The following is a 24,610-nucleotide window of genomic DNA, read 5'->3' as shown; positions in this document are numbered from 1 at the left end:
AAGTGAGAAACTCCTTGGGTTGCAATCTTGATGGGTGAAGACTCACATCTTTGTGGATTTACTTCTAGAAACCTCACCAGGTTCTCATGGTGAAAAGCCAAGAAAAATTCCTCTCGTGGTTCAGGCAGGAGGAGGGGGAAAGTGACCATTTTGATGTACGCCCAGAGCCTTCTCCATAATGAAAGCCTAGTCTCCAACATTAAAGACTTTACCAGAGTCTTATCCCGCCTAAAGAGAAGGGTGTTTACACAATTCTAGCCCCCTCTAACCTCTCTGTCTCGCAAGGGGTGAAAAATGTTAAGAAACACTTATGAAGACACCAGGGCACAGGCTCACTAAAAGACTGAGATTTAATCATAAGAACACTTCTCTTCCCACACACCTTACCACACACCAATGGGGCCCCAGTATAGTAACAGTGCATTGCACATGAAAGAACTGTGAGGCATGGATCTATTTGAGGAGTTCTTAGGGAAACCCAAAGACAACAAGAGGGAATAAACGAGGACACTAGAAAAATTTGGAGCTTCTCATGTGTATAGGAGCAGCAAACATTAAATACAGCCAGATTACCATAAAACTTCACGTTACAGGCCTTTACCAGGATTTCTCTTACCATATACATCATGTCCAGCTTTCAACAAAAATTACAAGACATGCTAAAAGGCAAGAAAAAGCACTGTCTGAAGAGCTAAAGCAAGCATCGGAACCAGATTGAAAGATAACACAGATTTTTGAAGTATCGGACAGTGGATTTAAAATAAGCTATTATTAACATGTTAAGGACTCCAATGGACAAATAGACAACATAAAAGAACAAATGTGAAAGATAAGCAGAGAGATGGAAACACTTAAGAAAGAATAAAAATGAAATGCTAGAAATTAAAAAAAAAAGCAACACTGTAACAGAAATGAAGAATGCCCTTATTGGGCCTAACAATAGACTTCACAAAGTCTAAAAAATTAATGAGCTTAAAGATATATCAACAGAAATTTCCCAAACTGAAATATAAAGGAAAAAAAAAAAGAATTAGAAAAAAAAACCAGAATGGAATATTCAAGAATGGTGGGACAATTTAAAAGGTCTAACATACAGCTAATTGGAATATCAGAAGGAGAAGAGAAAGAGAACAGAACAGAAAGAAAATTTTAAGTATGAATGATTAAGAATGTTCCCAAACTAATGGCAAACACATAACTACAGACCCACGAAACTTAGAAAACACCAAGCAGGATAAATATCAAAATATTTATATCTATTCATATCATATTCAAACCACAAAATCAAAGGCAAAGAAGAAATGTTGAAAGAAGCCAAAGGGAAGAATAAAGTAAGAAATAGCAAGCTTCTCATCAGAAACCATAAAGCTGAGAAAAAAGTGTTGAAGGAAGACCTAGAATTCTATATCCAGTGTTAATTATCCTTCAAATGTGAAAAAGAAATAAAGATTTTTCTCAGACAAAAACTGAGGAAATTCAATGCCGGCTGATCTGCCCCATAAGAAGTATTTTTAAAGTTTTTCATGGAGAAAAAAATAGGATATGCGTTGGAAACTCAGAACTACATTTTAAAAAAGAAGACCGAAAAGGAATAGATGCAATCTATTTAAATTTTTTTAATGATAAGAAAATTACACAGTAAAAAAATATTTAACAGAAAATAAATGGCTGTAGCCATTTTAATATTTAAGGGCAAGGAAGTTCAATATTAGATCACAAAATTCTTTCATTCCTTCAATGTAAATGCCACCTATCTAGTTAAACTTTTGATAAAGACTGCTATTTGCACATATTCTCTCTCTCTCTCTCTCTCTCTTTGCATTTTTAAAATTAATGATCTGAGTGCTGGATTCGGTATGATGCCAGAAGCAGGGGTGATAAAGGACTAGCCTAAGACTGAGGCAAGAAGTGAGGACCAGAGGTAATGTTCTAATGGACTGGAGTGGGAGTTCAAGGTAACTTATGTAGATTTTAAGGTGTGCGGGAACACTCAAGTAACAAGTTGGTTACACTCATATTAAATCAAATTTTTAAAAATCACTTACCTCAAATGAGTTTGCATTCAATTGAATACGAGGCATGTGAGCTGCTATCAGTTTACAGGAATATGCTACCAAGAGAGAAATAAAGATGTCACATATTTGAAGACTCAATGTCTTCTGTGAGTTCGTTTTTTAAAATAAGAAATCTATTTATATTCTTTCTTCATCATACTCTCTGCTTTATGACTAGGTCAAAGCCTAGCAGGTCATCACAAATACTGAGCAGCAGGTTGTAGATGGAAAAAATTGAAACCCTGGTTCATTTTCATCTTAATTGGCAACCTAAATAGAAATGGCTGGGAAGGTGCATATAACTAATGGCTAAATCTGTACTTTTAAGTGTCTGTGGATTTTTATTTTTATTATGTTTATATGACATGAGATTTAGTTCATGCTTTATAACAATTCCAAGTCCTGAGGAAGCCAAGTGCTGTCATATCAAGCTCTTATATCAACAGTATTATGCCTACTGTACTAACAAAATCCTACGTATGATTAAAGGAGATGAATTCACCCAATGCTTATAATAATGTTCAATGTGATGATCAAGTTAGACACCTCAGAGAGCATTCTCCAATTTGAAAACTTTAAGTCATTCTTATTTTAGAAATTAGACCGAGAATATTTTTGTAAATACGGGACTAGCCTACAAGGGCCCGAATACAAAATCACTTCTGTATCTACAAGAATGAGACTATCTCTGAGATAGATGAACCCTTATCAAAAAAGTTTGAGTCTTTGTGAAAGCAGTCATTTTAAAGTTCTATGAAGCTGAGGAAACATCCACTAAGAGATGGTCCAAAAAGTCACTTTCTTTTCCTCCTATGGGCTCAAAGGGGCACAGTTTGAAAGCTGCTGGATAAATGAAAGGAATTAACCCTGCTGTGAAAATAATAGGAAGCAGTGATTTGACTGCAAGAAGAGAGCCCTGCAAATGTTGAGTGAGTTAGGACAGTATTTCTCTTCCATCTTATAGGTTCACTTATTGTCCCTGAGAACTAATGGTTGTCCTAAGGAGATGGCTTGGGTGTTTAACTCAGCATCTATCCACAAGTCCAGGAGCCCTCCCACTCTCCACAGTACTAGTTCATCCTCTCCTCTCCCACCCCAGCCTTTGTCTTGGCAAAATGGAAGTATGGGATCCCTTGTTCAAAAACAGGTGGGGGGGGGGAGGGAATACCATTATAGATTCTAAAACAAAGTTTCTCTCTGAAAATATTTTATACTTATAAAACGTAACAAGGGTAATTGTGATAGACAAAAAACAACATAAACTTACAAGTTGCAAAAAATATATAGTTTTGGTGCTATAATCTTATACAATGTAATAAAAATAAAACTTTATTAATGTGATACCTTGTTTGATCATAAGATTTTTCTTACATTTCTGCAAATTCATTTATTCAACCATCAAAACTTATACTTTTAGCAACTTTATTTTCAAACAATATATGTAGTTGAAAGCAATGTTGGTCACTCTTGGAAAGTGTAAGATTGTCAGTAATTTTTGGCAATTTTTAATTTTGAACATGATCTTTCTGATATAACTATTATTAGAGCTATTAAGGTTTTTTTATAGGCTGTGAAGACACTGATGAATTTATGATATATTATCTTAAAAATTAAATTTTTGTACATTTGTAACTTATGGAACAGATTTTCTTAAACTGTTCATATAAATCAGGTTCATGTAAATTGGAATTTAATTTAAATATAAACTTATACAATATCATTTTAATATTTCCTTTGAAATTTACTGACACTTATGGACACCATACAGAAAAGCAAAAGTAGCTTCATGATTTTTATTTAATTCAAAATGCCTATTTACGTATTCTATTGCAGTCTATCCAATTACAGAAGACAATCATTTTTAAATGGTCTTCTTCATCAATTATTGGTTCATCTGATGCTTCCTATGCAAAGAGTGTTTTTATTTCCCCCACAGAATGTAATATTTTAAATTCAATTTCTATTTCAAAGCCTGTGGATATTTGTTTAGCCTTATTACAGAGGTTTTTCAAAACCAGAGATTCTAAACTTTTCAAAAGATTTTAAAGATTTCCTGGTATGTTTTATTGCAATGTTCACATGTCCACTTTTATTTTGTAATAAGTTACTGACAAAGTTAACTGTCTAATGCTGGCTGTTTCTGTACCAGCACCCAGGTTGGAGAGTTAATACTTGTGCTAGACACACAAAAGCCAGCCCACAGTGGGTTCTGGTGCTGCCCGCATGAGGAACCTTCCTTTCTCCTGAAGTTGTTGCTGCTGCTGGCTCTATATAGACAAAGGCTAAAAGTCTCCATATATTGTGATGAAAATTCAATCAGTATGCAAGCACTGAGTGCTTACCCAGCATTATGTTGGGTGCAAAGGAAGATTTACAACAGGTATATGATAAGCCTCTTAAAACCTAGGGAATCAAAGCTAATGCAAAAGAGAAAAAAAAACCAGCAAAATATAAAAAGCAGAATATAATAGTATAAAAGCTGCTGAGTCAAGAAGCAGCAGATCATGTTGAATCGTGTTACCAGAAAGTTTTCAGAAGTTAATAGAACTAGTAGTCTTAGAAAATAGGCAAAAATATGACAGCAGTCCTTATATAGTCACTTGTGGCTACTGTCAAAAACCAATCTTGACCTACTGATTCCTAAAAGTTACCCTCCTGGCAGATCCTTAGTCAAATTTTGTTTGTAACCAGAATCAAGCCTATGGTTAGTCTTTTAACTGCAAAAACATTAGCCAACTTGAGCTGCATGAGCGCTGATTGTAATTAGAACTGTCACAACGTTCATAAAGGCTGCAGCCAACATTTTCAAAGCCCTCACTGTGCCCAATACTTGAGAAAGAACTTTACATACACGTTTCACTTAACCATCACAATCACCAGAGTTATCATGGTTATCTCATTTTATTAATGAGAAAATCGAGGGTTAGAAAAGCCCACAAAAGCACAAGCTCATAAATACAGAGGCAGAAGATTCAGGCTCAAAACTGGGTCCTTGTAACTCTAAAGTTTGATTTTCAACCATTATGCTCTACATTCTCTCCCAAAGATGTAAAGATGTCAACTCTCAGACACAGCTCAGTGTTTTTATTTTTGAATCCATTCCCCAGCCATTCAAACCTTGAAAGTAACATGAGAGCTCTCTAACCAAAGGCTATTGCTTTTCTTGGAAAATCTAGAGTTCAGAAAGCCTCTAAGAAACAAATTATGTCAGCATGGTCTTCGGTTTATACTAAGTTCATGGACTCCATCTTTTAGCTGGTCTCTGCAGGCATAGCCTCTAAGGGATGGTAATAAAATTTACGCTGGGACCCAGTACTCAAAAGAGGTCAGGGGGCTGTAGGGTGCTTTCAGCCAACAGACATGTTTGCTTTGCCCTTACAAAGTTTTAGACATTTGCATCAACATCTATGCAGGATATTTATATCACAGACAGAATTCCCAATTGTCTTTTAAAAACTAAAAACCTAGGTCACCTGGGACTCAATCAGTTAAACGTCTGACTCTCGATCTCCATTCAGGTCATGATATCAGGGTTGTGAGATCAAGCCCCACCTTAGGCTCCATGCCCAACCTAGAGCCTGTTTAGGATTCTCTCTCTCCCTCTCTTTCTGCCCCACCACCCCCTAAAAAAATTTTTTTAATTAAAAAAAAAAACCTGTGCCAATAGCAGACACTCATTTCCAAATGGCAAGGATGCAGTGGCTGCTCCTTCAAGGGCCAGCACTCCCCATGTGGACACTGCCCTTCACTCTCATCCTGCCTAGTTCTTCCAGAACTGCCCTGCTTTAAGAAACTGGAGAGATTGTTTCCTTTCTTCCTTCAATTCCACCACAATTACTAAATGTTGTTTTTTTTTTAATGAGTGCAAGTCAATATAGCAGTTATCTAAGAATCCAGTTATTCTCATCAAAGAATCCTTCAAATGAATTATAGACTTCTACTAACAAAAATAAGTCTCATTCAATAAGGATAAAAATTCCCAACAATGGCTGTGTTTCATCTAGGTTGGGTTTCAGTCCTGAGCTGAGCAGACAGTCGAAGGCTTAGGAAAAAAAAACAATCTTCAGGTTGTGGGTCAGGAAAAAGTGATTGGGTGCAATTTAGGAAGGTGATGAGAGAGCGATCGTCCTCCTTTGTGGTGCTGTGTCCGCTGAGCTCCTTCACAGGATAGACACTGAGGATATACACCAAGTTGCCGTGGTCGCTGAGTTCATGATCATCAAGAAACACAGCAAGTCACACTAAAGCCAAAATATGGGAGAGCTGGCAAAAGGAGAGCGTACGCATGGTATGTTCTCAAAAATTTTCCAGGTGGATAAATGAGTGTCTACATCATGGCTGGACTTCTTTGGTGAGTCCTTAATAATTACACTAATATCTAACACTCATGAAGGACTTGTAAGTGATCCACACCAAGCTAAGCTCTTCAGAGGGATTACCTCAAGGTGGCCTCACAAAAATGCTATGAAGTTAAAACTATTACTATCCCCATTTTGCAGACAAGAAAATTGATGTTTAGAGTGGTTAAGTAGACCCTTCAAAAATAGCCAACCCTTCACTGACTCTGTGTTCTCTTCCAGTTACACCCTATTTCTCTGCTCCTCTTCACAGCAAAACTCTGAAAGACTCATCTGTACTCACCACACCCTCATCAGCGAGGGCTGACAGATCAACCTACCAAATGAACCCCAATGTTAGTCCCTCTCTCACACTCCCCATCACATCCTAGTACAAGTCTTCATTGTCTCTTTTCTAGACTTTTATGAAGGCTTCCTCCCTGATCTCCTGAATTCCATTCAGCCCAGTCTCCATACAAGAGCCAACAGATATTTTTAAAACATAAATTAGATCATATTACTCTCCTGCTTAAAACCATATATATTTCTTATTGTGGCCTAACAAGCTCTAATTTCCTATTTTCTATGCTTTGCTTCCTGTACCCCAACCACTCTGGCCTTTCATTTGTTCCTCAAATATGCATATCCCTACACCAGGGCCAATGTGCTCACTATACTCTTTGCCTAGAACACTTGTCCCAGAGGTCTTCCCAGTGCTTGCTCCCACTTTCCATTTGGGGCTCGCTTCAAAAGTCACCTTCTTTACAGGTGTTCTATTTGATTACCTTGTCTACCTCTTGCTATGCCTTCCTATGTTTTTATTCTTAGCACTGATTGCAATATTACAAAACACAGTGACTTGCTTATTAATTTTATCTTTTCTACTTGGATATAAGTTTCATGAGGAAAGAGACTATTACTTAGGTTTTCATTCCCAGTTCCTAGATTTTCCTGGTACCTAGCAAGTGTTCAATATTCATTAAATGAATGAATGTAGAATAAACAAATGAGTGGGGACAACATTTAAAGGTGGCAACTGGCACATACAGTCTCATTTTATCATACATGTTAATCTAACTGGAGCTGGCTACCATGATTATGAAAAACATAATAATTTCAATTCCTTCTCACCATCAAAATTTGAATATTTGCAGCTAACAATTGATTTTGCGACTTCTATTCTGCACATCTCAACCCTAAGATACAATCATGCAGTAAAGGGGGGGAAAACGCAAAAAAATAAAAGTGACATTGGAACTTGAGAGAAAAAAAATTGTTTTTCTCCCTCTCTGATGACTTCCCATTCAGTTTTCCCCCCCATGAGAGACTCTTAACTGTGGGAAACAAACCGAGGGTTGCTGAAGGGGAAGAGGGTGGGGAGATGGGGTAATTGGGTGATGTGATGAGCACTGGGTCTTATATGCAACTGATAAATTATTGAACACTACACCTGAAACTGGTGATGTACTACAGGTTGGCTAATTGAATTTAAATTAAAAAAGAAAAAAACACAATTGAATATTCTCACTAATAATCAAAATGTTAATGAATAAACATACATAATACAAAGATAAGTATATACATTACAGGGAAAACATGCCATAACTTAAAAATTCAAAGGAAAGGAAAAAGAAACTACCTATTACTCATGTAAACATTCTGCAGTCTATATCTCAACAATGTGAAGGAGACAGACTCTTTGCTTTGCTTAGTTTGTTCAAATTTTCTACCATGTGATGGCAAGGTTCCATTGCACTCCATTTACCCAAAAGCATATAAAACAATTACTTGAAGGAAGTTCATTCATTCTTGATATTAGGATATATTTAGAATACGTGTCCAACCAGATTTTCTAAAATTTTATATCCATTACCTATGTTAATTGCAGTTTCTTGTTTATCTCCTGTCAAGACCCATATTCTTATGTTTGCTTTCAGTAAAGTTGTTATCGTTTCTGGAACACGTGCTTGAAGGCGATCTTCAATGGCTGTGGCTCCAAGAAGCAGAAATTTCTAGAAGTGTTTTTGAAAGAGATATTTTTTATTACTGGTTAAGATAAAAAACACTCAGCCATCAAAAAGAACGATTTCTCAACATTCGCTGCAACATGGACAGGACTGGAGGAGAAAATGATAAGCGAAATAAGTCAAGCAGAGAAAGACAATTATCATATGGTTTCACTCATTTATGGAACATAAGAAGTAGGAAGATGGGTAGGAGAAGAAAGGGAAGAAGAAAGGGGGGGTAAACAGAAGGGGGAATGAACCATGAGAGACTATGGACTCTGGGAAACAAACTGAGGGCTTCAGAGGGGAGGGGGGTGGGGTAATGGGATAGGCCGGTGATGGGTATTAAGGAGGGCACGTATTGCATGATGCACTGGGTGTTATACTGAAGTAATGAATCATGGAACTTTACATCAAAAACTGGGGATGTACTGTATGGTGACAGAATATAATAAAAAATATTATTATTAATTAAAAAAAGATAAAAAACACTTTAATATGGAATAAAGAGGGAAAATTTTGACAAATGATAAGCAGTCTATTTATTATATGAAGTTCCATACATGTCACACACACACACACACACATACACACACACACACTTTTTTCCTAGTCTCTTCTACTGGTCTATTTGTCCCTATTTTGCTACAGCATGAGGCAGTGTAGCATGATAGTTGAAAAGTATAGGCTCATGGGGGCACCTGGGTGGTTCAGTTGATTAAGTGTTTGCTTTCTGCCCAGGTCTTGATTTCAAGGTCCTGGGATCCAGCCCTGCGTCAGGCTCCCTGCTCAGTGGGGAGTATGCTTCTCCCTCTTCCTCCCCCTTTGCCCCTCCCCCCTGCTTGTTCTCTCTCTCTCTCTCTCTCAAATAAATAAATAAAATCTTTTAAAAAACAAGAATATCTAGCAGATTATAATTAGGCAATTAGATCTAGAGAGGTAAGTCCTCTTCCTTTATTATTCTTCAAAAAGTATCATGATAATTCTCAGCCTCCTCCTACTTCTGTATGAATTTTAGAACAAACTGCTTAAGTTCTATAAAAATCTTGTTGGGAATTGTATACATTTCCTTTACTATTCCCTGTATTACATTGAATTTATAAATGACTTTGAGGAGAACTGCCACATTTATTATACTGGGGTTTTCTATATATTGTATACACCTATCCACTTATGTAAGTCTTCACAAAAAATTTCAGATTTTCTCCATAAATTTTTTAGCACCAAATAGTTTATAGTTTTTGTTCCTACAGTGAGTTTTTTCCCTATCACTGTAGAGATTCAAGCAGGAGCTCTATGGTAGATAAAGAGGTTTATATAAAGCATAAGGTGTTTCCCAGAAGCCAGAACAACCTAAACATTCAAGGGTTTTTTACAGTGCTATTAGTTGTTAAAATGAAATTAAGATAAAAAGCTGATTCTGTGCTGATAATTAGTATTGAAATAATTTATTTGAGATACTATCATATATAAACTATAAATTAAATTTTAAGCATAAAATTTTTAGTCTTCTCAATGACCAGCTGAATTTTTAAGTGCTAAATATTCAAGTATATCAACCCTATGAGACATTCTTTATTTTCATTATTCTATTTTTGGGCCATTTCTACTATAATACTTTCATGATATTTCTGTATTAAAACTTTGTATTTTAATGCTAAATTTCCCAAAACTAAAAAACACCATTTTCAGTAATGATTTATGTTTCTAGGTATGAAATACGGATTTTTAAAGGAACGCTTTAAACATTTTCATGATAAAAACACACAGCTAACTAGGAACAAAAGGGATCCCTTCCTGATTATGGCAAGGGGAGGGAGAAAGTAAACATTTTTAAATACTCCCAGATTATTCTGCTCTCCTCACAAAGGCCTGTATTCAAAGGAAATTATCTTATCAGAGGCTGATCAGCTTGGGCTTATCAGAGACTGTCAGTCTAAGGGAGGAGAAATATTCATTTCCAGCCCCTTCTAATTTTTGACATGGGGGAAGACAAATACAGAACTCAGACTCACAGAAGATTGAGAACTAATCAAGGGATATAACACAGTTCTCCTCTCCCTCACTTTACCACATCAGTCTGTCTCTTGCATGAATATGAGGGATTGCTGATGAAAGAAGTGTAAGGCTCAGACCCTGTTTAAGAAGGAGTCTCTAGGGAAATCTGAAGACAACAGGAGATGAAAACAAGGACACTAGATGCAATTTTAGCCTCTAATGCCACAGCTACAGTGAACAATAAACACAGCCTAACTTCTAGTCAGAGAAACATGAAACCTCACCCAAAAGGCCTATTTGCCTCATTACTTTTATCCAATACATCATGTGTGGCTTTCAACAAAAATTTGTAGGGCAGCTCAAGACAAAAATCAGTCTGAATAGACAGAGCAAGCATCAGAATCAGACTCAGATATGACAGAAATTTGGGGATTACCAGACTAGAAATTTAAAATAACTATGATAATATACTAAAGACTCTAGTGGTAAAAGTAAATGACATGTTTACTTTTTACAGATGGTTAATGTAAGCAGAGAGATAGAAACTCTAAGAAAGAATCAAAAGGAAATGTTAGCAATAAAAAACACTGTAACATACGTAAGGAATGCCTTTGATGGGCTTATCAGTTGTCTGAACACCACAAGAAAATAACTAGTGAACATGAAGATATGTCAATAAAAACTTCCCAAACTGAAAAACAAAGAGATAAAAGAATGAAAAAAATAAAATAAAATAAAATACCAAGAACTGTGCGGCAGTTATAAAAGGTATAACATACATGTCATAGGAATACCAGAAGTAGAAGAGAGAAAGGAACAGAAAATCCTTGAAATAATTATTGGTGAGAATTTTCCAATATTAATCACAGACATCAAACCTTAGACCCAGACCTCAGAAAACATGATTAACTGCAAAACTCTACACCGAGACATTTCCTGTGCAAACTGTTTTCAAAAGAAAATCTTGAAAGAAGCCAGAGAGGATAAAAAAAATTTTTTTAATTTAAAAAACCTTACCTAAACAAGAACGAGGATCGTAACTACATTGGACTTCTCTTTCAAAACTATGAAAGCAAGAACAGAGTGGAGTGAAATACTTAAAGTGTTAAAAGGAAAAAACACCAAGCTAGAATTTTGTGTCCAGTGAAATTATTCTTCAAGTGTAAAGGAGAAATAAATGCTTTCTCAGACAAACAAAAATTGAGAAAGTTTGTTGCTCACACACCTGCCATAAAAGAAATATTAAAAGTTCTTCAGAGAGAAGTAAAATAATGTAGGTCAAAAACTCAGATATACATAAAGAAAGGAATAACATTAAAGAAGGAATAAATAAAGATTAAATTATATCTTTTATTTTTCTTATGGACTTAACAGATATGGCTTTTTCAAAATATAATAGCAACAATGTATTAGGTGATTATGGTTTATGGACAAATGCAATGTATGACAGCAATATAAGATGTCAGAGGGAAGAATTGGAAATACTATTATAAGATACCTGTCCTACCCATGACATGGTATAGTGTTATGTGAAAGTGGACAATTTAGTTGTAAATGTAAATTGCAAACTCTAAGACAACCACTAAAAACATTTTTAAAAGAGGTATAATTGAAATGCTGAGAAGGGAGAGAAAGTAGATCAGTTAAAACCAGACAAGGCAGAAAAAAAAAAAAAGGAGACAAAGAAAAAGCATAAGAAAGGGTAACAAATAGAAACCAGTTACAAATATGAAGGATATTAAACTAGTTATGACTGTAAAAACGTGTAGTCTAAATATGCCAATTAAAAGACAGACACTGTATAAGTGAATTTTTAAAAGAAGACAACTCTATATTGTCTATAAGAAACACACATTAAAGATGAAGACACAGATAGATTAAAATAAAGGGATGGAGTTGGCTAATTGAATTTAAAATAAATAAAAATTAAAAAATAAGGGGATGCAGAAAGATACACATGCTAACATTAATATACTGGAGTAGCTATATTAATTTCAGACAAAACTGACCTCAGAATAAGGAAAATTATTAGGAATAAAAAAAGGCATTGCATAATAATAAAGGAGTCAGTTCTCTAAGAAGACATCATAATCCTCAGTGCACCTAACAACAGAGCATCAAAATATATTGGAAAAGAACTCATGGAACAGCAAAGAGAACTAGATGAATGTACTATTGTAGGGGGAGACTCCAATACCAATGCATTGCATCTAACTGACATTGAGAGAATATTCGTTTAACAGCAGAATACACTTTCTTCTCAAGCTCAATGAAACACTCATCAAGATAGACCATGTTCTAGGCCATAAAGCATACACCTTAGCAAGTTTTTTGAAAAATAGAAATTGTAGAAGTATGCTATCAGACCACAGTGGAATTAAACTAGAAATCAGTAATAGAGAGATAGCTGAAAAGCCCAAAATATCTGGAGATTAAGCAAAAAGACTTCTAAAAAAAAAAAAAAAAAAAAAACGAAAAACGACTCAAGAGAAATTTTAAAATTTGAACTATAATAAATTTGGGCAACTAATCTTTGATAAAGCAGGAAAAAACATCCGGTGGAAAAAAGACAGTCTCTTCAATAAATGGTGCTGGGAAAATTAGACAGCTACATGCAAAAGAATGAAACTTGAACACTCTCTCACACCATACACAAAAATAAACTCCAAATGGATGAAAGACCTTGATGAGAGACAGGAATCCATCAAAATCCTAGAGGAGAACATAGGCTGCAACCTATACGACATTGGCCAAAGCAACCTTTTTCATGACACATCTCCAAAGGCAAGAGAAACAAAAGAAAAAATGAACTTGTGGGACTTCATCAAGATAAAAAGCTTCTGCACAGCCAAGGAAACAGTCAAAAAAACTAAGAGGCAGCCCACGGAATGGGAGAATATATTTGCAAATGATACTACAGATAAAAGACTGGTATCCAAGATCTACAAAGAACTTCTCAAAATCAACACACGAGAAACAAATAAACAAATCAAAAAATGGGCAGAAGATATGAACAGACACTTTTCCAATGAAGACATACAAATGGCTAACAGACACATGAAAAAATGTTCAAAATCATTAGCCATCAGGGAAATTCAAATCAAAACCACACTGAGATACCACCTTACGCCAGTTAGAATGGCAAAAATAGACAAGGCAAGAAACAACAATTGCTGAAGAGGATGTGGAGAAAGGGGATCCCTCCTACATTGTTGGTGGGAATGCAAGTTGGTACAGCCACTCTGGAAAACAGTGTGGAGGTCCCTTAAAAAGTTAAAACTTGAGCTACCCTATGACCCAGCCATTGCACTACTGGGTATTTACCCCAAAGATACAGACATAGTGAAGAGAAGGGCCATATGCACCCCAATGTTCATAGCAGCATTGTCCACAATAGCTAAATCATGGAAGGAGCCGAGATGCCCTTCAACAGATGACTGGATTAAGAAGTTGTGGTCCATATATACAATGGAATATTACTCAGCTATCAGAAAGAACGAATTCTCAACATTTGCTGCAACATGGACGGCACTGGAGGAGATAATGCTAAGTGAAAGAAGTCAAGCAGAGAAAGACAATTATCATATGATTTCTCTCATCTATGGAACATAAGAACTAGGATGATCGGTAGGGGAAGAAAGGGATAAAGAAAGGGGGGGTAATCAGAAGGGGGAATGAAGCATGAGAGACTATGGACTATGAGAAACAAACTGAGGTCCTCAGAGGGGAGGGGGGCGGGGGAATGGGATAGACCGGTGATGGGTAGTAAGGAGGGCACGTACTGCATGGTGCACTGGGTGTTATACGCAACTAATGAATCACCGAACTTTACATCGGAAACCGGGGATGTACTGTATGGTGGCTAACATAATATAATAAAATTTTTTTAATAAAAATAAAATAAAATAATAATGCAACTTACCAAAATTTGTGAGAATCCAACACTTACAAAGTTTCAAAGTTTTTTAAAAACCCTCGGCAAATGTAGAACAGGGGGAGACTTCTCCAACTTGATAAAGAACATCTACTAAAAACCAATAGCTAACATACTTAATGGTGAGAAACTAGAGAATTTCCCTCCTTAAGACAGGGAACAAGGTAAGGAAGTCCCTCTTCCCACTCCTATTCAACATCATACTGGAAGTTCTGGTTAGTACAATAAAATAAGGAAATAAAAGGTAAAAGGATTCGAAAGGAAGAAAAATGCCTTTGTTTGCACACATCATGACTGTTTACATATAAAATTTTAAGGAATTGACAAATGGAACTAACAAGTGATTGTAGCAATGTTATAGGATATGTGGTTAATACACAAAAGTCAATGAACTATTGGAACCTGAATTTAAAAAAATAATACCATTTACTTTAAAATCAAAAAGGGATATATAAGTATAAATTTAACAAAATATTTACAAGATACATATGCAGAAAACTACAAAACTCTGATGAAAGAAATCAGAGAAGACCAAAATGAATGGGGAGATATATCATGTTCATGGATAGGAAGACTCAAGACCCAGTATTGCTAAGACATTAGTCTTACCAATCATGGAAAGTTATTTTGTGGATATCAACAAACTGATTTCTAAAGTTTTTATTGAAAGGCAAAAGACCAAATTAGCCAAGAAAATACTGACATGACATACTAGAAAAGGTAAAACTATAGAGACAGTAAAAAAAAGATCAGTGGTTGCCAGGGGTTCAGGAGGAAAGAAGGAAGAATGAATAGGTGAGCACAGGGGATTTTTAGGGCAGTGAAAATATTCTCTATGATACTGCAGTAGTGGATAAGACACGCATTTGTCAAGACCCATAGAACTACACAAGAGTGAACCTTATTGGAAGCCATGGAGTTTAGTTAATAATAATGTATCAACATTGGCTCATCAGTTATAACAAATATACCACACTAATGCAAGATGTTAATCATAGCAGAAATTGTGCAAGGGGAAGAGAGAAAGTATATGTGAACTATCTATTCTTTTTTGGCTCCTTTTTTTTCTGAAAACCTAAAACTACTCTAAAACTCTAAAAAAAAAATGAGCCATCAAGTTATTAAAAGGCATGAAGGAATTTAAATGCATACTCCTAAGCGAAAGCAGCCAATCTGAAAAGGCTACACACTTATGATTACAGCTCTATGACATACTAGAAAAGGTAAAACTATAGAGACAGTAAAAAAAAAGATCAGTGGTTGCCAGGGGTTCAGGAGGAAAGAAGGAAGAATGAATAGGTGAGCACAGGGGATTTTTAGGGCAGTGAAAATATTCTCTATGATACTGCAGTAGTGGATAGGACACGCATTTGTCAAGACCCATAGAACTATACAAGAGTGAACCTTATTGGAAGCCATGGAGTTTAGTTAATAATAATGTATCGACATTGGCTCATCAGTTATAACAAATATACCACACTAATGCAAGATGTTAATCATAACAGAAATTGTGCAAGGGGAAGAGAGAAAGTATATGTGAACTATCTATTCTTTTTTGGCTCCTTTTTTTCCTGAAAACCTAAAACTACTCTAAAACTCTAAAAAATATATATATATTAATTAATAAATGGCCAAAGGATTTGAATAGACACTTCTCCAAAAGAAGATATACAAATAATTTAAAAAAAACATGAAAAGATGCTCAATATCATTAATCATTAAAGAAACACAAATTGAAATCACAATGAGATATTGCTTCATACCCACGAGGGTGGTTATAATAAGTTACAGATGGTAACAAGTGTTGGCAAGGATGTGAAAAAATTGGAACCCTCACACACTGGTGGTAGGAATGTAAAATGTGCAGCCACTTTGGAAAATTAGTCTGAGAGCTTCTCAAATGGTTACACAGAGTTGCCATTTGACCTAACAATTTCACTCCCAGGTATATTCATAAGATAAACTAAAGAATGTGTCCATGTGAAAACTTGTATGAATGTTTATGGAAGCATTATTCGCAAGAGCCAAGTGAAAACAACCCAAATGGCCTTCAACAGAAGAATGGATAAACAGTCAGATATCTATACAATGGAATACTATTTGACATTGAAAAGTAATGAAATACTGGTACATGTTACAATATGGATGAATCCTGAAAATGTTAAGCTAAGTGAAAGAAGCAAGTCACTAAAGACCACATATTTTATTATTCTATTTATATGAAATATCCAGAGGAGGTGGATCTGTAGAGACTAAAAGTAAATTAGTGGCTGCAGAGGGCTGGGGGAGAGAAAAGGAGGGTAACAAAGAGTGAATACTGATGGATATGGGGCTTGGGAGAGTTATGTTGAAAATATTCTGTGTTCACTGTGGTGACAGTCTCACAGCTCTGTGAATATACTAAAAACTGTAGATTATATACTTTAAATGGGGGAATTGTATGGTATGTGAATTATATCTCAATACAGCTGTTGTATTAAGAAAAAAAAAGAAGGAATGCTTCAAAGTCTAATTCAATTAGCCAATATGTCAAATTTGTATTTTACCAATAGAGTGACCCTGGCAACATGAAAGTTAATTACTTTAGCAATTATGCTCTAAGTTGTGATGTACTTAATGACTATTGATACAAATGTAGACATTGTCTTTCTTACTCTTACCCAACAGGAAAGAAATTTAAATCTTATGAGTGTCCAAAGGAAAAATATTCAAGAGGTGAAGACGTGCTACTGGCCTCAAGAGCTAGGAAGAAGGTCAGAAAATACCTCCCTATAACTGAAAACAAGTAGCATCATAACAACGTACATGGAATTATATTTAAGAATCAATTTCACAGAACTAGTTGACCCTGACAGATCTTTGGTGTCAGATTCCAACACTTACCTAAAAGTCTGCAGAGAACAGCCATATAACTGTGATTAATACAACATCAGCTAGAACTGTGGAAATTAACACAAGTCACAAGGCAGAAGATTAGATGTTCTGGTGGCTAATACAAAGTAAGAAAAATGACAATCAAAGGGCAACTGGAAGGACAAGTTTTTCTAGGTGGCATACAGTTGTTCCAAGCCCAGAAAACTAGAATTGATGACATAGACTTAAGAAAAAAAGAAAAGAAAAAAGTGAAGAATCAAAATTCTTTTATGCTATTACAGCTTTAAAGATGAAACTTTAAAAAAAAATCAAATTCCCTCTGATCAAAACCTATGTACACTTAACAGTCCTCTCATTTATCATTTGCCTCCCTAATGTGTCCATTTTTCATGAAGTACCCTTCAGTGGGGTACCTAGTTCCCAAGACAGGTCTCCCCTGACAGAGATGTAATGAATAGCAAGGTCTAGTCCCCAGCCCCACACAAATTCGGCCCACATGATTCAATACCCAGAAGCTCATTGCTCCTGGGTGAACTGGAAAACATTCTGTGGGGGAAAGGGAAGGGATGGTAGTAAGACACAAATGAATATATTTGACAATTTTCAATGTGATGTTAGTGTCACAGAGCCTGTCATTTGGATAGGTGACTCAGGCTAAAGAGATATCCAGTCACACTAAACAGACATTGAGTATTTTGATGCCTGTAATTTTTTTTAAAGATTTTATTTATTTATTTGACAGAGATAGAGACAGGCAGCGAGAGAGGGAACACAAGCAGGGGGAGTGGGAGAGGAAGAAGCAGGCTCATAGCAGAGGAGCCTGATGTGGGGCTCGATCCCATAACGCCGGGATCACGCCCTGAGCCGAAGGCAGACGCTTAACTGCTGTGCCACCCAGGCGCCCCTGATGCCTGTAATTTTAACCTCACAGGCATGGAGAGAAAATTCAGTGTTTTGTTAAATAGTACAACAGTACTTTGTTAAAGTGTCTAAAACTGATTAGATTGCCATTCAGACCTTCCAAGCACTGTATGCTGCTCATTACTCACTCTGACTATACAGACAACTTTAAATGTAATGTGGCACTCACCTAGGTCAAAAACCACCAAGACCAGATAGGAAAAACATTTATTAGTGCCCTTTGAAGTTTAAGGAAAAGAATACCAAGCAATCAACATCAAGCCCTGCCAATTATACATAGTTATCTACCTCCCTTGGAAAACAGAGGAGTTTAAATATTCAACCTCAGTATGGTGACTAATTTAACAAAATAAAAATTATAAAATAAATAAATAAATACATAAATAAATAAATATTCAACCTCAATATTTCATTCATCTATTCAACTAATATTTGTTGAACACCGACTGTGTGCCAGGCACTGTATACATGCTGGAGACTAGCATTCAGCCAATGAATGAACCAGTCAGCTTAAGGCCATGCCACTCCCTGACCTTGCCACCCACCTCCCATGACTTGGCAAAGGCAAACTTCCTTACTCTTTGACTTCCTTTCCACCTATGACTTCCAGATTAAAACTTAAAACCAAAATATAAAATATATCAGTTTGATTGAAAAAGGACTGTATGATCTTTCAAGTTTCAGAGGCCAATTTCCTTTATTTATTCATTTATTTTTAAGATTTTATTTCAGAGAGAGAGAGAGAGCGTGACAGGGGAGTGGGGAGCAGAGGGAGAGGGCACAGTCAGCTCAGCGCTGAGCATGGAGCCTGATGTGGGGCTCGACCTTATGGTCCTGAGATCATGACCTGAGCCAAAACCAAGAGTTAGAAGCTTACCCTATGATCCAGCAATTGCACTACTGGGTATTTACCCAAAAGATACAGACATAGTGAAGAGAAGGGCCATATGCACCTAATGTTCATAGCAGCATTGTCCACAACAGCTAAATTGTGGAAGGAACCGAGATGCCCTTCAACAGACAAATGGATTAAGAAGATGTGGTCCATATATACAATGAAATATTACTCAGCCATCAGAAAGAATGATTACCCAACATTTGCAGAAACATGGACGGGACTGGAGGAGATTATGCTAAGTGAAATAAGTCAAGTAGAGAAAGAAAATTATCATATGGTTTCACTCATTTATGGAACAGAAGAAATAGGAAGATCGGTAGGAGAAGGAAGGGAAGAAGAAAGGGGGGGTAAACAGAAGGGGGAATGAACCATGAGAGACTATGGACTCTGAGAAACAAACTGAGAGCTTCAGAGGGGACGGGGGTGGGGGACTGGGATAGGCTGGCGATGGGTATTAAGGAGGGCGCATATTGCATGGAGCACTGAGTGTTCTACACAAATAAGGAATCATGGAACACTACATCAAAAACTAAGGATATACTGTATGGTGACTAACATAACATAATAAAAAATTATTTAAAAATGAATGAAAAATAAAATAGTAAATCTCCCTTTAAAAAAAGGGAAAAAAAAGAAGCTTAACCTAGTGAGCTACCCAGGCACCCCCAGAGGTCAGTTTTCAATTGCCCAGATTTCTTCCGTGAACCTGCCAGGAACATAAGGAAGAGGAAGGTTACATAAATCAGTTAGTCCTCTCCCTGTACTATGTCAACATCAATAAGTATATGTTTTCACATATATAACTTGGCATGTAGAGTACATATCGGGTATGTTACCTTTTCAATATGATTATAACATTCTTCCAAACTCTGCATTCTGTCTTGGATAACTGTACTCGCTTTTTTATACTCCCTCAACCACTGCTGATAGTCTTTCTCAGTTAAATCTGCATAGGCAACACAGAGAGTTCTCAGCCCTGTAAGAAAGAATGGAATGTAATCTGATCAAGCCACCAGCAATCAGGGAGGAGTACAGAATTTGAAAACAAAATCAAAAAGTATTGTAGAGATCATGGGAATGTGAAGTCCTTCACACAGCCTTACCTGACCTGTCCCTGGCCACTTTGCTGGTCTTATTTCCACCCCCTCTTCATTGCTTACGGTCCTGACCCTGCTGATCCACTTGAACTTGTTCTGCTCTTGACCTGAAATACTTTCCCCTGGTGTTCTCCTTCTCTTCTTTCAATCTCTGCCTAACTCACCCTATAAAGATAGCACCCAATCATGCTTGTTCCCCTTATCCTATTTAATTTTTCTCCATAGCACTTATCACCCCCTGACATTATCTGTTATTGGCTAATTCCTTCAGGGTATGAGCTGTCTATGTTTTGTTCACTTCTGTCGTGGAAGCTTAGAACAGTGCATGGCACTCAATAAATACTCAATAACCATCTATTGAAGAAAGGAAAGAATGATTGAGGCTTTAGTTTTTCAGTTTCAAAGTAAGCCAAATAATCATTAAAATAACAGAAAATTAATGTAAGTCCTACTTTGCAAAGAAAAAGTTTTAGATATTATATTGAACTCTAATCATTCAAATAGTTGAGGATCCCCTAGAAATTAACTCTCCACAGATAAGCTATAGAAGTTGTTATTCTGTTTTGAGCTCCATTACAATACAGTTTCTATATGCTTCTACCTGCCTACAGGTAACCTGCCTGCAGCTCACATATATTTTAAGATGGCAGCAAAAGGCCCAAAGAGCAACCTTGCAAAATATCCCACTTCCAGGCAAGACGCACATATCTGTAGGAAGCAGCAGCTTATAAACTAGAAGGACGAAGTGGGATACTGCTTCCGGGTATTATTAGCTTTACTTTTACATGATATTACACCTTGATTTTTTCAAAATTTCTATAAAGCTTTCAGTGAGTGCTGTTCTTATTCAAAACTCACTCATGGAATTATATTTCTTGAGATGGATGGCAAGTCAAAATCAGAAGGATAAGAAGAGAATGGCAAGAAAACATCAACTATGTCAGGTTTCTGAGTTATAGGCACAAAGTAATTCACTTCAAAATATACAACACATACTGGAAAAGCCTCTCTTTTTTTCTATTATGGGCCAAGTTCCTAGTACAACAAATAGAAACAGATAATGGATGTCTTTGAAGACACTGCTTTTGGAATAAAGGAAGAACTGCACAGTAAAAACATACATTTCAATGTTTGCTGGTGGAGAGGGGAAGAAAGGAAAAATAATATCTTAACAGGGTGTGTTTGAGGAAACATTTAATTTTAAGCAAACAGAGGCCTTACAAAGTCACAATGGGTATGAGCTCCCTATGCCCACCTATAGGCCAAGCATCGGTGACATGCACTCAGGTTATAATTTCAAAATTTAAGAATAGCATTTCAAAAAGAAACAAGATTCCGAACAATTTTCACTTACCTTCTTTGGCAAAATATTCCAGATGGCTTAATGTCTCCTTCTTAAAGCGAGAATTTTCTGAAAGTCTCTCATAAATCACTGTATCCTATTAAAAAAAAAAAAAAGTTCTTGTGACCAACATCTTACCTAAGCCTGACAATCCAAACTCTAAATGTTGCATTACACATTATAATTTTAATGTTCTATCTAATAGATGTGAAGGAACTCCAGCAGCCCCCGGGAAGGCACAATTCCAAAAAAGGATACATTACATACAGAGGAACAAAGATAACAGATTTCTCACTGAGACCATGCAAGTGATAAGCCAGTGAAGCACAAGCTGAAAAAAAATTTTTTTTTAATTGTCAGCCTAGAATCCTATATTCAGCAAAAATTTATTTCAAAATGAAGGTGAGAGGAAATAAAATTCTTTTCAGACACAAACAGTCTGAAAAAACTTATCGCCAACAGATCCATCCTATAAGATATGGTAAAGGGAATCCATCTGACAGAAGGAGATTATAGCGAATGGAAATATGAGTCTGAAGAGCACTGAAAATTGTAATGACATGAGTCTGTGTGTGTGTGTGTGTGTGTGTGTGTGTGTGTGTACAAATATATATGGATATGGATATTTATACAGTATTTTTCTTGTTATATATTTTATTTAAAGGGGATAATTGCTTGAACAAACTAAACAATGTTGTGTGAAATTTGTAACATTGTAAAATTAAAATGTCTGACAAAAGCACAAAGATTGGGAGGAGAGAGACAGAAGTTCAGAATTGTAATTCTTTTACTACCCATGAGATAGCATATTATCACTTGAAAACAGAAAGTAATAAATTGAAGATGCCTACTATAAGACCTTAAACAACCATGAAAATTTTTTTAAAAAGGAAAGAAATTGGAATTAAAAAATACTCAAGTAATTCTTGAAATAAAGGAAAAAAGAACTGGGATAAATAAAAAATAAATTGCAGGACGATGTATTTCAACCTAGCTGTATCAATAAGCACATGTGTAAATGGTCTAAACATCCAGTTAAAAGGCAGAGATTTCCAGGATGGATACAAAACACATGAACCAACTACATGCTCCTAGAAGAATCACACTTCACATATAAAGACACAAATGGGTTAAAAAGGAAGAAAAAGATATACCCTACCCAAAACTAATCAAAAGTAGCCTGGAATGGCAATATTATAACCAGACAATAGAGACTGCAGAGTAAAGAAAATGGCCAGGGATAAGGAAAATCATTTTGGAATGACAGAAGGGTTGATTCATCAAGAGTAATTAGCAATTCTGAATGTTTATGCATCCAATAACGTAGTTTCAAAATAAAGCTAAAACTAATAGAAGGAAATGCAATGAAGTAAAAACCAACAGAACTTCAAGATGAAAATCACAAATCCACAGTGACAGTCAGGGATTTCAATAGCCCCCTCTCAATAATTGAAAGAACAAGTAGACAAAAAATCATGAGGGATATAGAAGATTCGAAGAACACTATCAATCAATTTGACTTAACTGATAGTTATAAACTACTTTGCCAGAAAACAGCAGAATACTTGGGTTTTTTAGGTGCATGCAAAACATTTAACATTAGATAAGTCACAATGTGAGCCATAAAACAACTCTCAATAAAATTAAAAGGATTCAAGTCATATAAATTATGTTCTCTAATAATATGGAATTATGTTATAAATCAATTAAAGGAATATTTCTGCAAAATTCCTAAATATTTTTAAACAACCCACTTCAAAATAACCCATGAGTCAAAGAGGAAATCAAAAGAAAACTTAGATTAGAATATTTTGAACTGAATGAAGATGAAAATGCAGAACATTGATATTTGTGACATGCTGCTAAAGCAATGATTTGGAGGATATTTATAGCACTAAACATTTTTTAAAAAAGAAAGGTCTCAAATGAAGTTCTGCCTTAAGAAGCTAGAAAAAGAAGTGCAAATCAAACCACAAGTGGGCAAAAGAATGGGAATAATAAAGAGTAGAAATAATGAACAGAAAACAGAAACATTCAAGAAAAATCAAATCTGAAAACAGTTTCTTCAGGAAGAGCAATAAAACCAATAACTGAAAAAATAAATAAATAAAACCAATAACTGTCTAGCTAGCCTACCCTCAGGTCAAGATGACTTTCTGGTAAATTCTAGCAAACATTTAAAGAACAAACAATATCAATTCTACACACACTTTTCCGGAAAACTGAAAAGGAAAGAGTACTCCCTGATAATTTTACAGGGTCAGCATTAAAAATCAAAGACATTACAAGAAAAGAAAATTAAAAATCACTATCCCTTTTGAAAGTAGATGCAAAAATTCTAAATAAAACTTTAGGAAAGTGAATCCAACTATACATTAAAAGTATAATATATCATAACTAAATGGGGCTTATCTCAGGAATATGTTTAACATTAAAAAACCAATTCAATGTAATTTACCATATTAACAGGCTACCAAAAAATCATATTAGTATCTCAATCAAGGCAAGAAAACTATTTGACAAAATTTAACATCCATTACTGATTTTTTAAAATCTCAGCAAACTAGGAATGGGAAGAAATGTCCTTAATATGATAAAAAAGCATCTACAAAAAAAGTGTAAAACTCATATGGAAATGCAAAGTTTCCAGAACATTCAAAACAACTTTGAAAAAGAACAAAGTTGGAGAATTAATGATATCTGATTTTTTTTTAAAGATTTTATTTATTTATTCGACAGAGACAGAGACAGCCAGCGAGAGAGGGAACACAAGCAGGGGGAGTGGGAGAGGAAGAAGCAGGCTCACAGCGGAGGAGCCTGATGTGGGGCTCGATCCCACAACGCCGGGATCACGCCCTGAGCCGAAGGCAGAAGCTTAACCGCTGTGCCACCCAGGCGCCCCAATGATATCTGATTTTAAGACTTATTATAAAGTGATATAATCAAGACACTGTGGTATTGGTATAAAGATAACAGAACAATGAGAGAAAACAAAAAGTCCAGAAATAGACCACATTACATATGAACAGTTCATTTTTGACAAAAGTGCAAAGGCAATTCAGTGAAGAACAAATAAACAGGTGCTGGAAAATTAGATATTCATTTAATGTAAAAAGTGAACTTCTATTAATGTCTCACACCGTATCCAA

At 35.7% G+C, this 24,610-nt stretch overlaps 1 protein-coding gene across 1 annotated transcript in view; it reads right to left on the bottom strand.

Annotated features, from left to right (window-relative positions):
* Positions 1–24,610, bottom strand: part of LOC113251194 (phospholipid-transporting ATPase IB-like) — a 175,156-nt gene that overhangs the window by 78,541 nt on the left and 72,005 nt on the right. Inside the window, exons 19-22 of the mRNA XM_026493021.4 lie at positions 21,474–21,558; positions 19,859–19,998; positions 8,265–8,403; positions 2,046–2,110 (exon numbers count right to left, since the gene is read on the bottom strand). Coding sequence (XP_026348806.3) covers positions 2,046–2,110; positions 8,265–8,403; positions 19,859–19,998; positions 21,474–21,558 — 429 coding nt within the window. The remainder of the gene's footprint in view (positions 1–2,045; positions 2,111–8,264; positions 8,404–19,858; positions 19,999–21,473; positions 21,559–24,610) is intronic.

Source organism: Ursus arctos, unplaced genomic scaffold, assembly GCF_023065955.2.
Source record: "Ursus arctos isolate Adak ecotype North America unplaced genomic scaffold, UrsArc2.0 scaffold_10, whole genome shotgun sequence".
Lineage (NCBI taxonomy): Eukaryota > Metazoa > Chordata > Mammalia > Carnivora > Ursidae > Ursus > Ursus arctos.
The sequence above is the reverse complement of the archived record's forward strand: the minus strand, read 5'-3'. Positions and strand labels throughout refer to the sequence as shown.